The sequence below is a fragment of the Lynx rufus genome, unplaced genomic scaffold, assembly GCF_022079265.1.
Source record: "Lynx rufus isolate CCGP_SWC_20201006 ecotype Redwood Valley unplaced genomic scaffold, mLynRuf1.p SCAF_6, whole genome shotgun sequence".
Lineage (NCBI taxonomy): Eukaryota > Metazoa > Chordata > Mammalia > Carnivora > Felidae > Lynx > Lynx rufus.
Window position 1 is genome coordinate 113,979,686 of NW_025814878.1, and position 14,803 is coordinate 113,994,488.

At 57.4% G+C, this 14,803-nt stretch overlaps 1 protein-coding gene across 1 annotated transcript in view; it reads right to left on the minus strand.

Annotated features, from left to right (window-relative positions):
* Positions 1–14,803, minus strand: part of SYNGAP1 (synaptic Ras GTPase activating protein 1) — a 30,289-nt gene that overhangs the window by 7,539 nt on the left and 7,947 nt on the right. The window contains 12 exon segments of the mRNA XM_047102657.1: positions 145–1,219; positions 1,613–1,654; positions 2,351–2,529; positions 2,768–2,969; positions 3,110–3,346; positions 4,864–5,008; positions 5,236–5,380; positions 5,523–6,149; positions 7,692–7,790; positions 8,007–8,160; positions 9,949–10,070; positions 10,550–10,641. Of these exon segments, the coding sequence (XP_046958613.1) occupies positions 145–1,219; positions 1,613–1,654; positions 2,351–2,529; positions 2,768–2,969; positions 3,110–3,346; positions 4,864–5,008; positions 5,236–5,380; positions 5,523–6,149; positions 7,692–7,790; positions 8,007–8,160; positions 9,949–10,070; positions 10,550–10,641 (3,119 nt within the window).

A 14,803-nucleotide genomic window follows, 5' to 3' on the forward strand; every position in this document is an offset into this window, starting at 1 on the left:
ACATACACTCGTTTAATGAATGAAAAGGGGTGAGAAAATCGTACCTTCAGACCACAGACTCTATTCTGCCCCCACTTCCCCACCCCATTTCCTTCTTCCCTCCCTGGCCCTCACCCACTTGGCCTTCCTCCCACCCTCACGTACCTGCTTGGTGATGGAGGGCTTGAGCCCCCCACCCCCTCCGCCACCGCTGCCCCCGCTGCCCCCAATGCTGCCCTCTTTGCTGAGGCTTTGTTGCCGCGGACGGGCAGGGCCGTAACTCGGCTCCGGTGACTGCAACAGATTCCCACTGGATGGCCGGGGTTTCTGGGCAGCGCTGACCGTCAACTGCTGAGACTTGCCCCTCTGCAATGGAGGCGGCTGGCCCCCGCCACCCCCACCACTGCCCCCACCACCGCTCCCACCTCCGGGCCCTGAGGGGGCGGGCCTCTGGGGACCAATAGTGATCTGGGGAGGGGACAGCATGTGCTGCAGGTTGTCCTGGAGTGAGAGCTGCCGACGGGTGAAGTCGGTGCCAGAGGGTCCAAACTCATCACTGTAGCTGTGGCTGTGAAGGATGGAAGCGGCGGGGGGCTTGGGGACCCCTGAGGAGAGGTCCTCGCTCTTGCTATAGCCATGGAACGGGGCAAAGGTGTCCCCGGGGGGCTCTCCACCTCGGTGGTGGTGATGGTGGTGATGGTGGTGATGGGAGGAGGGAGGGGCATGGCCACCACCCCCTCCGTGGCCCCCTGGGGGGCCTGGCCCATCAGCAGCCATGTGGAAGAGAGGGTTCTGAAAGGAGAGGGGGATACGCAGTTGCTGGGCAGGGACACCGTCCGTGGTGACACCCATCTGGCTGAGGCGCATGCCAGCCGCTGTAATGGACGAGCCACTCCCCTGGGAGAGGCGTCCAGCGGGCGCAGGCCGCAGCCCTAAGGCCGCTGTCAGGGAAGCCTGGCTCGAGTGCAGCAGGTCCCCAACGGCCGCCAGGTTGGACACACTGCTGCTGTTGAGACGGCCGCCGGGCCCGTCGCCCTGCAAATCCAGCATGGAGACACTCTTGTTGACACTCAGCATCTTCTGCTCTGGCTCTGTGATGTCCGAGCTGCTCGTGCAGTATGCCGGCGAGGAACGGGCCAGCGGTGGACGGCTTACATAGAACAGGTCTTTCCCCCCACCAGGGGGCGGTGGGGGTGGCTTCTCCTTGGTTGGGGAAGGGAGGCGAGCCATGTCCATAGAGCTGCGGGAAGGGAAAGGGGCGTACAAGCAGGAGGTAAGGCCAACACCACCGGCAACTGAGCCTGCTGTGGTCTGGCACAGGCCTGGGGGTGAGAAGTGGGACCCACAGGGAAGGGAGGAGAGCTGGAGGTGGCAGCTCTGCAGAGGGCAGGTAGGGAGGGGATACATGGGAAAAAGGAAAGGAAAAGGCCTTTCCTTTCCAGGGAGGAAGTGAGGCCTAGAGGAGGGGAGATGGGGGCACCAAGATGGGGGATGAGGGGCAGGTCCCAGCAGATATGGAGGAGATGAGGGTGCATGGAGGAGAAGAGGGGAGGAGGAAGGTGAAGGCCACTGGAGTGGGAGCGGGGAGCAGACAGGAGAGGAGAGGAGGGTGGGGGAGGGGAGAGCCCCTCACCTGTTGAGGCCTCGAGCCATGAAGGACTGAAGGTCGATGGAGCTGGAGAGAGATGGGAAGAGGGGCGAGCACAGACAGAGAGAAGGAGAGGTGGGCAGAAGGCGTGGACGCATGGAAGGAGAGGCGGGAATGGTGGAATGGGTATGGCATCATGGAGGGAGACCGGGGCGGAGGAACAAGCAGGGCAGTCATCAGAATGAACAGCAGCCGAGGCCGCCACATCGGAGTGGATGCCAGGGCTCGGGAGGCCCTGCTAGGGTCCACATGCTACTTCTCTGGGGCTGGATCGTGGCTGAGGTCTGCAGGCTTCTGGCGGGGGGCTGGGGAAGTGCTTATTTACCAACCAGCACAGAGACAACTGAACGTTTTGACACGACATGGCTGATCTAACTTGTGTGGCTGAACCTCAGCTCTGGGACAGGCATGGGCAGGCAGAGGGACAAGGCAAATCAGAGCTTGTGGCAGGACCCACCCCACCCCCCCCCCCAGGCTTCCAGCAAGCTGGAGCTGGAGGAGCCTCCACACTCTCCCTGGGGCTCTGAGATTCCTGCTCCCTCTGGCCTTAAAGGGGCTCTCAGCCTAACCACGGACTATACCGGTCTCCTTACCATTTTCTGTGAGAGCCTGCCTCTTTTTCCTTTTAAGCCCTAGAGAGATGCACAGGGGCCCAGTGGAGTGTGTCCGGAACAGAAAAGTAGGGGCTCCTAGGGCACCGGTGTGGGGGTCCCAGGTGCTCACCTGTTGAGGTCCCGCATCATGTAGCCCTGCATCTCGGCCGATGGGCCTCGCAGCACCACAGGCTGAGGCCGGGGCCGCTCACTCTGACGGCTTGGCTGCCTTTGGATGTTGGGGTTCCTCAGAGCTGTGCTGATGTCATTGAGGAGCCGGGGCAGTGGGCCCAGCTTCAGAAGGGCTTCCTGGAAGGGTGAGGCTGTTACCTGGGGGCTAAGTGCCCAGCTCTAAGAGGACCTCAGAGGGTGCAGATGGAGGGTGTCTGAGCTGGGGGGTGGGGGGGGGGTGGGGGGGGGTGGGCGGGGGGTGCTAAAGACACATCTGGGGACAGTAAGGAGAGAAAAATCTGTGCAGGGGGTGGTCTCTCAGGCCACAGGAGCCTCTGGAGACATCTGGGGATGTGGCAGAGGGGCATCTGCTGACCTTACTGAGCTGGGGCAGCACCTCCCAGAGCAGGGCATGCAGTGTGGAGAGCTCTCGGCCCAAGTCGATGTAACCCTCAAAGCTACTGCTGTTGGTCAGCGTGTCCAGGTTGGAGATCTCATACAGGAACTGCTGCATGGAACCCCACTCCAGCTCCAGAAACTCATTCATGAATCCCAGAAAGTCCTCCTTTGAGGTAAACCTGGCCAAGGCATCCAGAAGGCAGGGGTCACACACACACAGAAGGCCTCACACCCACCCGTCTCAGGGTCTCTGGGGACTCAGGAGGCCCTTCGTGCCCACCCCCAGCCCCACCCTACCCCTGCCTGAGGCTTCTCTCACTTGGAAAAGTTGGCCAGGTTCTGGATGACCTTGGCAATGAGGGTTAGGGTTCGTGAGGTCTGCTCATCTGGGTACTCCTGCATGAGCCCAAAGAGACTGGGCGACATAATGGCTGGGCAGAGGAAGCGCAAGAAGAGCGAGGCGCTGATCAGCCTGTCAGCGATGTCCTCCCGGCCCCGCTCTGCGCAGCGCAGCCGCCAAGATGCAAACACCTCCTTCAGCTCCCTCGGGAACACGCTGAGGGGAAGGGGTGGGGAGACAGAGAGAAAGAGAAAGAAAGAGAGAGACCGGGACTGAGCCCCAGAGACCCTCAGCTTCCAGGGAACATGCTGAGGGGGGTGGTAGGAGGTGAGGGTGTGGAAACAGAGTGGGGGAGAGACAGGGAGGGAGGGGCTGCAGGAGGAAGACGGGAGGCTGCTGGAAGAAGAGGGCTATGGCAGAGGGAACAGACAGATCAGGGAAAGAGAAATGGAGGGGGAGAGAAGGTGAGGGGAGAGAGACATGCGGGAGAGAGACGGAGGGCGTATGAGAGAGACAAGGAGAGGAGTAGAAGAAAAACAGACACCAGGGAGAGACAGAGATGGGAGAGAGATGGAGGGTCACTTGAGGTACAGGGAGCTCGGACCCCCCAACTCTTCTGGATTCCAGGGAAATGGGGATGGAGGTGCCCCTGCGTGACCCCCATTGCCCGCAATGGCTCAGCTCACTCCCCACCTCCCCGTCCCACTTCAGTGTCCCACTGACACCTTAACCCCCCCCCCAACTTGTGTAGTGTAAAGCAGAGCTCACCATCGCCCCCACACCTCCAACTGGCTCCTCCTCCTGACTTCCCCAGTTCTGTCAATGAGACCACAGGTCTCAAACACCAGCCCCGTGGCCTCTTGAGTCATCCTTGACTCCCCACAGACAAGCTCCCTTCTTTGCAATCAGCTGAAGGCTCTGGCTGATCCTTTCCTCAGTGAGTCCTTCACAGCTGCCCCTCTCTCCCTTTCCTGCCACTGTCCCGATCCACTGACAATCACCTCCAACTAGCCTGGACTCCGCTCTCCCTACCCCACTCACTCCCTGCACCCCACGCCACTTAAGGATTAATCTTCTCAATCATGATACTTCTTGGCACTAGCACCACTAATGGCATCCGTGACCTACCAATGAACTCAAACTCTTAGCCTGGCAGCTGAGGACTTCCAGATTCTAACTCCAACTCCCATGTCCAGACCTCTTCTCCTTCCACTCTCCATTAGGAGCCATGTGCTCCATTAAACCTGGCCTAACTGCTGGCCTCCGAAAGCTCCCGGGCCCTCACCTTCATGCATGTGCCCCTCCCATGGCATTCTCCCAGAATGTCTTCTTTGCCCATCAAATCCACACATCAGAACCTAACCCGGTCTTCAAAGCCCAGCCCTGGGCGGGGGGGGGGGGGGGGGGAGGGGGGTGGGGGGTACCTCCTTCACGAAGCCTTCCCAGCTTATCTCAATCAAACCTCCACTTTCTCTGGCCTTATGTTGCCTGGGGGGAGGGAACCTTCCTTGGCACTTAACACACAGTACAACTGTTCCGTAGCTTTCTGTGTATCTAACCTGTCCCTCTAAGGGCAGGGGCCAGGCCTCAATCTTCTGTCTGCCTGCCTTACAGCCCCAAGCACGCCGCTTCGCCCATAACCAGTATTCAGTCCTCTTTGCGGATGGACAGATGGATGAACAGATGAACACACGACCCCAGCCCCGGCCCCCACCCAACGTTCCCAGTCTCACCAGTGGGAGTTGACCACCTTGCACAGGGCCAACTCACAGCACATCCGCAGGTTGGCCTGGTGCTCTGCCAGGCTGGACGCCGTGCACTTGATAGGGTCCACCTCGCAGTTCTCCTCCGACTCATACAGAGCACGGATGAATTCCCCTGGGGTGGGGGCACAACAGAGGGTGGTCATACTTGCCAAGGGCAGGGATGGGGGCTGCCTGGGTTGGGGAATCTCGGAATCCCATGGATGGAGGCTGGAGTCCGGGGACTCGAGGCTTGGAAGCATTCAAGCTGAGGAAGGGTGACTTGGGGCCTGGGGTAGCCAGGTTTAGGGTTGCGAGGCACGTGTGGCAGGTTTGGGAAGAAGACCTGAGACTAGGTCGTACCGATGGCATCCTTGAGGTATTTCTGACCAATCAGTCTCATATACTCTTCTATGGCTTTAGTGGCGAGCGTGTTCTCGCGGAATATGAGGTGCTCCCGTTCCATGAACCGGTCTACCTCGGACATGGCCATGTCTGAAAGGAAGTCCTGAGGCCCGGGAAAATCCAAGGGTCAGCCTCCGTACAACCCAAGCTCATTCTGAAGACATTAGTGCCCTATCCTTACTATCCCCCTCTCCCAAGCAAGTGCCCACTCCCAGGTTACCTATTCCTGGGGGCACAGCACTCACCTTGGCCTTGCCCGTACTCTGCAGAATGTGAACCAGTGCACTGGCAACCTCCTCCTTGCCCTTGACATTCAGGGCGGGCTCCAATACGGCACACAGCATCCGGTAGTGGTTGGTGACGTACTCTGCAAACTCCTTATACAGCTCCATGGGCAGGATACTCATCGTCTGGTAGCGTGCTTTCAGCCGCACAGCTGGGCAGCCTCCTTTGCCCTTGCCCCCTGAGCCGCTCCCTGAGCCCCCGCCCCCTCCTGAACCCCCCATGCCCCCAGAGCCCCCACTGCCTGTCGGCAGGGTCACGGGGTACCACTGCTCTGTGAAGTGGCGCCCAGCTAGGGTGGCCACGGGCACAGTCACCAGGCCAACGTAGCCCGCCTTGTCCTTCTTGCGCTTTTTGTCTGAGTCACGGTACAGATGTAGCCGCAGGGCGCGGACAGCCGGTAGGTTGTTAAACTCAAAGTGCTCGCCCCAGAAGACGGTGTCCCCCGAGGCCGACCGGGGCTTGGAGGTGGTGCGGGCATACAGCATATCATCCAGGCAGAGCTCGCAGTAGTACCGCTTCTTGGGGGGTAGCTCCCGAGCCTCTATGATCCACAGCTTCAACACATTGTCCACCCGTCGGCTGTTGTCCTGGTGGGGTGGGGTGGGCATGGCGGATAAAGGGGAAGGGAGAGAGAGACAGAGACACCAAAAGGGGAGAGACAGTGAGAAAGTGACAGTCTCTGAGATAGCAATCGGAAGGCTGAGAGTACGTGTACTGGGTTGACTAGTATCCTCCTTCCAAAATTCATGTCCACTTGAAACCTATGAACGTGACCTTAACTGGGAAAAGGGTCCACTTAATATGGGTCCACCTTAATATGGGTCCCTTAAAAGGGTCCACCTTAATATGAGGTACACTCATATTAAGATGTGTTCATGCTAGATTAGAGCGGGCTCTAAATCCAATGCCTCATATCTGTATGGAGAGAGATTTAGAGACCAGAAACACACGGAGGCAGAAATTGGACAGGTGCGGCTGTAAGTCAAGGAATGCCAAAGATTGTTGGCAACCCCAGGAGCTAAAAGGCAAGAAAGAAAAAAAGAAAACAAAAGCAAAAACAAAAGAGGCAGGGAAAGATTCTCCCTTAGAGCTTCAGAGGAAACAAAGTTCTGCCAACACCTTGATTTTAGACTTTTAGTCTCCCAAACTGTTAAGGAATGAACTTCTTTTGTTTTAAGTGACCTAATTGGTGGTAATTAGTTACGGCAGCCCTAGAAAACGAATGCAGATGGTAGCTCATACACCAGACAACAGAATCAGCATTGGGAAAATTTTCAAAAGCTAGAATAATAAACCAAAAATAAGGTGGAATTTGAAGGGAAGAACTGGGGAGTCCTCCAAAGACAATCAGAAGTTGATTGCAAAAACAAAAAAAGTGAGCTGCATAAATACAGGATGGGGGAGGCTACATGTAGCATGAAAGGGCCTTGAGGATACAATGGACCACAAGGTCATAGTGAAGCCCGGGAGATGTCACAGTCACAGTAAGAAGAAAGCATGGCGTTCGGACTCTGCACACGTTAGACTGTATCCAGCAAGTAGGGTCTAATTAAGGACAATGAAAAACAAGGGCCCCCTGGAGGAGGGTCACCAGGACTGTGGGCTCACTGGAAACTGGGATTCGAGAATAGCTGAGGGAACTGGGAGCATGTCTCCTGGGAAAAAGAAGCCTTGGGAAGAACACAGACTGTAGAATTTCTGAGCCAGAGGGGACTTTAGAGGTCATCGAATCCCCCATCTAAACCCCATTCCCACCAACTCTACGGAGAGGAAACTGAGGTCTAGAGACTTGGCTAGATGACAACTGTAGCTGTGCAGGAACGCTGCAGGCAGGGGCTAGGCGACCACTGCCAGGGTGTTGGTGGGGCGTTGCTGCCCCCAGGGAAGACGAATCGGCTTTGTAAGTCTGTGACTTCTATGGCAAAGAAACATCACAAGGTAGGAGGAATGGTAAAAAGACACGGGGGGGACTCAGAAACAAGTGGGGGTCACCTCCTGCTCACCCAGATCCCCTCCTCTCCAAGCCTCCCTTTCCTTTAGACCTCATCTTGCCCCCTAGGCCCCCGGCTTCCCCCGTGGCTTGACCTTTGCCTTGCCCATGCTATCTGGGTCTCCTTTACTCCCGATACCTTGTTGGGTTTTACTGCCCGTTGTAGGTTCTCGATCCATTTGTCCCTCTCGGCGGCAGAACGACAGGCAAAACATTTTGTCCCTGAAGACGTTGTTACCTAGAGAGGGATGGGGGTTGAGATGGGGCTCCAGAGGGGAGGTGACTCCTAAGACTGGAGACTCCATCACTGTGTCTTCCTCCCTGGCCTGCCCTCCTTTCTTTCAACCCCAGAGGTTTCTGTTTCCTTACCATCCCCACCTGTGCTACCTTCGTCAGGCCTCTGTGCCCTCACCCTCCATCACTCCTGCCCTCCTCAGTCCGCGAGACCCAGTACCTCAAAACAGAACTCCTGGCCCAGGATGGAGCTATGCACTGGCTTGATAATGGAATCTTCATCCAAGTTGAGCTCCAAGGCCTCGGCCGCACTGCTAGGGCTCAGCAAAGACTCGTGCGAGTGTGACTCCTTGAAGCTCTGCATCAGCCGGGCCCTGGCAGGGAAGGGTCCGATGACAGGGTCAGGGCCCCACTCTTCTTACACACCCAGGGGCTAGCTCTAGGGTAGGGACCTGGGGAAAGAGTCCCCTGAGCCCCTTCCCACACAGACACAGACAGAAAGACATGAGGAAAATGAGAGAAGCCAGGACCCTTTAAGAAACTCCTACCCCGCAATTCACACCTAAGGGGTTGTGAGGACTGGGGACACCTGGAAATACCTCAACCCAGAAATGGACCATGGCAGAAAGGAAAACAAAAACAAAAACAAAGAGAACAGTGGGTGTGGGGCACTTTCAGGTGACCACCCCCAACCCCCAAATCAGAGCCTCAATATCAGGGGAAAAAGTAGGAGTAAAGAACCAGAAATACAAAGAAAATGTTTATTTGGGCCTGGCACACAGCTAGTACCTAAAAAACATGTAATGATTCAAAGAATGAATGAATGAAAGCAGAGGACAAGTTTTAGCAGAATCAGAGGAAGGAGGGAGGGGAAATCACAAGCAATAGGAGAAAGCTGTGGGCAGAGAAGTGAGAAGGAAGAGATTGAAAATGGGGCCTGGGGAAGAGGAGGAGGTAGGGCAGGAGGGAGAAGGGGGAGGCCAAGCCACGTGCGGAAAGACCGAGGATGGAAGAAGATGAGGAGCAGCTGGGAAGACGGGCATGGGAACAGAGGTGGGGGGACAAGCAGGGACCACACCAGGGAGCAGAAGGTAAAGGGGACTGAGGGAATGGAGGACGTGGCACACAACACAGAGGGATGGGATAGTGAACGGCTGGGAGATGGCTAGGGGAGGAAGAGTGGAGAGCAGCGGGAAAGCGGGAGGGAGAGCTCGGGTGTGGGAGCCTCCATGAGGCTATTTATAGCAGCCCCGTCATCTTGGGCTCCTTTGCCGTCAGCGCGACGCTCCCCCGGCCCCCCGCCCCCGCGGCCAGGAATACCATGCCCTCACCCCCCCGCCAGGCCCAAATCCAGCTCTGGTGACATAGGAGGGGGGTAGGGGAAGGTGTGACTCACCTATCCCAACCTCCCTACCTGCCCAATCCTGGGGGCGGCCAGACATGGGGGGAAAGGGAGGACAGGGTTCTCCCTGGGGAGAGACTGGGTGAGGGGGAAACCCAAAGAGGGACCCCAAGAGGCAGACAACAGAAGCAAATATCAGATCTCCTGCAACCTCAGTCTCAGAGACAGTGCCCCCTGGACTTCTCAGAGGGATTTCTGCCTCATACTTCATTCCACGATTAACCCTACAGCTTCCCCTCCCAGTTCTGTCAACCTGCATACCTGTGTAAGCCTCCCCTTTCTGTCAGGCTTTCTGCTGCCCTTCCCTCATCCATCAGTATCTGCCAGCCCCAGCCCCACTCCAACTGCTGCCATTCCCTCACACCCTTCTCCTAGATCACACTGCTCCCTCTCCTACCAACCCACCACCCCTTCCCTGGATTCCTTCAGTGTTTCCCAGGCTCCCAGGCTCCAGTACTCCTCCTCTGTCCTGTACAGCTCCTTCAATCCGGGGATGGAGCCCATCCTTCTGGTGACCAGGAGAGTCCCTCCTTGGCCTCACCTTCATTCTCTTCCTGCCTCTCAGCTTGTCCTCTCCCTGCACCGTGCCTCTCTCCTGCTTCCTCTTCTCCATTCTGTCCCTTGTCCCATAACATCTCTCAACCAATTCACCAATCCACGGCCTTCATTCTCTGCACCTAGATAGCCTCCTTCCCTCCAATCTCACCCAAGAGTCCCCTATGCTGCATCCAGCTCATCCCGCCCACTCCAGCCCCTGTACCGGTCATGGTCAGCACTTCGGAAGCGAGGCAGGATCTGGCGAAAGCTGCTGGTCCGGTCAAGTTTGGGTTGTGACTTCGTGCGTTTGATGGAGCTTTTTAGCCTCCGGCTCAGGAAGCCTTGCTGGGGTGGGGGGGAAATGGGGAGAGGGGTGGATTGGGGCAGGGTCAGTTCTACCTACTCACCCCTCAGCTGGTAGAGTCCCTGGATGAAAGTGGGATGGGGGGGGCGGTGAAAGGGAAGTCTCTAGAGATGAGGAAATGGAGATAGGAGCCCTGCTACCAATTTTTCTTCCCTTGCTCCCAACGGGTGCAAGCATACACACACACACACACACACACACACACACACACACACACACACAAACACACACACACACACACCAGCTTGGAGAAGGTGGGAGGGCTGGTCTGAGAAGCAGGGGGACAGAGCCAAGGAGGGGGAAACCAAAGAGGTGGGGAGAGGCGCGCGCATGAGTGAGTGTGCGCGCGCTTTCTCTCTCTCTCTCCCTCCTGCCCCCTTTCTCAGAATCCTGGGGCTCCAGCTGGGGCTAGAGAGGAGGGGACCCAGCTGAGCCACATCTGGCTGGTGCCTTCACTCACCGAGGGCCGGAAGGGCGCAGCGGGGGCGGCCTCCATGCTGTACTGCTTCCCCCCTGGGACGCTCTTCCTCCTCGAGCGACCCAAGTGGTATTCTGGAGGGGGATAAAGAGCCAGAAGGGAAGTTGGGGAGGGGTTGCTGTTAGCCCAGGTTTCCAACTCTGGCCCCAGCCCATTCGCCCACCTCCCTCTGCCCCTCAGCTCCAGCCTCACCTACCCCCCGGAAAGCAGCAGGAAGAGCAGCGGCGGCTGAGAGGCTGACGGCGGGAAGGAGGGGGTAAAGAACCCGAGCCGGAGCCCCCCGAGGGGGATGGGGTGGGAGGCCTTAGGCCCATGACTGGGACTGGCAGTCAGCAGAAGGGCATGGCTGAGAGGGTCAGTAAAACCCCAGTGATAAAAAGGACACCAAAGATCCACAGAAGCTAGGTCCTTGGTGCCCACCCCCCCAGGAAGGGGCTAGCTGGGGGGGGCAGTTGGGTTAAAGGTCATTGCCCACAGGCAGGCTTTCCTCTCCCCTCAGCTGGGCACATCTTCCACCTGCCCCCCTCTCCTGGAACCCCTGTCTGTCTGGACAGCCAGGGCTGCCTCCCATGACCCCCTCCCTGGTCTGGAGGGGGAAGTCTTAGAAGCGACCTGTGAGGAGTGGCAGGGGAAGAAGCCTGGGGACAGAAAATTCAAGGGGCAGATGGGAGGGGGAGGGGAGAAGGGCAGGTTCCACGTGCACTGCAGTGGCAGGGACTCAGGAGGGAAGGGGGGTGGGGAAAAGGAAAAGAGAAGAATGCAGGGGAGTGGGCAGGGAGTGGGGAGGATGAGCAGTGGAGGTTCAGGGGACTCCCAAGTGAGGGTAGGGAGAAGAGGAGGAGGGGAAGAGAATGCGGATGAAGCTCGGACTGCCACGAGTCTAGAGGGGTGGCAGCTCAGAGGAAGGAAGCTGGGGCTCTGCTGCCAGGGAATTTAGAGGGGCCAAGGGGCTAGAGGAGAATGAAAGTGGGGGGATGCCAAGCTCCGGCTCCAGCTCCAGAATGGCTGCCCAGGCCTGGGCTCCCCCCTCAGCCCCACAGTCACCACTGCAGCCAATGGGGGGGCAGGTGCTGCATCAGGGGCGGGGCTATCATCTCCACGGCAACAAGAAGCTACAGGCTGGAGAGGGGGGACCGGAAGAGCTGCCTGTTAACCCTCTAGGTTCCAGAACAAGGGAGGGCCACAGCTACATTTCACTGTCTGCTTCCAGAATTGCAAATCACCAGCAATCTACCCTAGAATCAGTCTTCAGTTTCCCTTTGCCTCCAAAGCCCAGGTGTTAGAAAGTCTGCCCACAAAAATGCGGACACCATGACACAGGAACCCTTGTCAGACCCTTGGGAACATGTGTGTAGAGGACAGAAACATACACTGAGCTGTGTGGGTACGTGTATATAACCACAATACAAAAAATAGGGATCTAGGTGCTTATGAGACATACACACAACTGTGAGCACAGGGGTGCCACAGATCCACGTTCTGAGACCTTGGGACCCACATACCCCACGGGATACATGCTTAGACATATGTGAACACTGCAACAGGGAGTACACATTTGGACCCAGACACCCACATGAGAGCTGCTGGTGTGGACCTGTGGCCCCAGTCCCTTGGGAATCATGTGGGCAGCACATTACAGAATTAGACATTTAACCCTCACACACACACACACACACACACACACACACACACACACACACGGAAGTCAGTTTAACCTCTAAGATACATGCTTGAGTATACCATGATCCCAACCACAGCAAGGTATCCTGGTACCCCAAAAGCAAAAACATCCTTCATTCACATGGGAAGTATGACCACATCCACTCTGTCTCAGGACAACCCCTTCTTCTCCCCCAGCCCTTCCCTGACTCCAACACAGGCATCAGTGATTGCTCTCACAATAAACAAAAACAAGGAGCAAACGCATTATTTATCCTTCTGAGGGCACACTCAACAATGCATCCAAGGGTATCTTTTTCCTAGTCTCTGCATTTCTCAGGTATGGCTGCCTCACTTCCATTCCAAGGAACCAAACTCAGCCACTACTTTCATATGCAGGCTCCTTTAATAAGGCACAAAGACTAACTTGAAATCCACTAAAATTTTGCTTTGGAACTAAAGAATTGACAGGCAGAGAACAAATTTGCTAATTGGTTCTCTTGGTTCTTGGAAGTAATATCACCTCATGCATATTATCAGGAGCTGAGATCTATGAACTCACACATAAGTCACAGGTACGGGTAAACCACGTACGCATACGCTTACAAAGACTTTCACTACCGCAAGAAAGAAAACCACAAAGAAAAATGAAACAAAGTGACAGAAACACAGGACATTCTGCTATTAATGCTGCATGCAATGACATGTACAGGAAACACAGCACATACCCGTGTACACACACAGAGCAAACCTGGTAAGTGTACACTGCGATCCTGGGTCTCCAGGTCCCATCCCTGCACGATGTATACACGCATGCACACACATAACAGCCACCTACACACACCCGTAACACAGGCATTGTGCACACACCCACACATGTACACACCCTGTGTACACACACAATTGCACTCTCACACACACACAGCGAGGGCTTGGACTCCTGCCTCTCCAATCTCTCTAATCTTGCCATCACCCACAGAATCTCTCCCTGCCCTCCAATGTCCCACATCCCTAACCTTCCCTTTGGCCTTCCTTCCTTGTCCTACCCAGCTGGCAACTCTTGAGGGGAGCCAAGGAGAAAGGTTGCCAGAGCAGGATGAGGAACAGAGCTGGACAGAGCTGCGAAATGGGGGGCAAAACTGTGCAGGGGACAGGAAGCTCTAATGACAGCACCTGCAGTGACAGGCCTCACTGTGAGCCAGCCTCTATGCCTGAGTGGCCATCTCTCATCCAACCAAGCCTGATCCTATACAACCTACATGAACCGGTGTCCTCTCTCTCATCTTGCCCCTTTCTTCTCTCAAGAGATAGCTTTACCAAAAGGCCTCTTTCCTCCTCCTGCCCCTCCTCCCCAGCTCCCAGACCCCTTCTCCCTCCATCCAGTTCCCCATCTTAAGCTTTCTTATCCTCTTTTCTCCTCAATCTGGCTCCAATATCTCCCACATTCCCTTTCTCCAGCCATTCTTTCCCTCTTAGCCAAGCCTCTCTCATTCCTCTTCACCTCCCTTCTCCCCACTTTTCCACTTTCTCCCCACTCCTTTCTTTTTCAGCTTTTCAATCCCCACTCCTAGACACACCAGGGGCTCACACCTGCCTAGCTCAAAGGTGTTTCGTACATAGTAGGATGCCAAGAAGCCCACTCACACACACTCACTCCCTTCCCCCACTTGCACACCACCCACATCCAGACACACCCTGGACACCCGTGCTGGGATTGACACAGATACCCAGGCCAATGATGGAACACATGCAAAGACACACACCTGCCACCAGGGACAGGGAAAATCCTGCTCATGCAGCCACACATCCCTACACACAGGAGACTGACTGGAGGTGAGCCCCAGCCAGAAAGAGACATGCATGTTCAGGGTCGGAGGTGACATGTACCAGTATGACCAGTGGCCGGCCCAGCAGTCTCCTAGGCAGGAACCAGACAGAGGCATGATGAGACAGGACAAGCTTGCACACGGCTGGCTGCACATGTGTGCATGAGGAACTGGGCCCCGGGTACACATGGCATCGACACACAGGGGACACGAGCATGGACACGAACACATACACGGACACGCGGGCTGCCGTGTCCACCAAGGGGCTCCGAGATCACCCCGCACCGGCCTCCCCCGCGTGCTCGCGACCCTGGCCCCCCCGAGGCCGGTCCCCGACCCCCCACCTCCGCTGCCCCCCTCCAGTTACCATAACTCCCCCCACTCGGAAGATGCAGCGAGAACATGCGGAGGGAGCAGCTGCCGCCGCCGCCGCCGCCGCCGCGGCTTCCCCACCCCCTCCCGCGCCCACGCACACGCGCGCCCCCGCCCCCACGCGCGCTCCTCGTCCGCCCGGCCCCGCCCTTACCTCGCACCGCCCCCTGGGGGGGGTCGGGGGTGTCCCCGGTGGGGGAGGGGCCCCGCCCCTGCGCGGGGGAGGGGCGGGGTGCGGCGGGAGAGGGGGCGGCGCGGCCCGGCTCGCGCCGCCCGGCGCGTTGGGGGCGGCGGCGGGGCCCGGGACGGCCGGGACGGCCGCGCGGTGACGGCCGCGGGAACGGCTCCCTCCGCCGCCGCTCCCGCCGCTGCCGCCGTT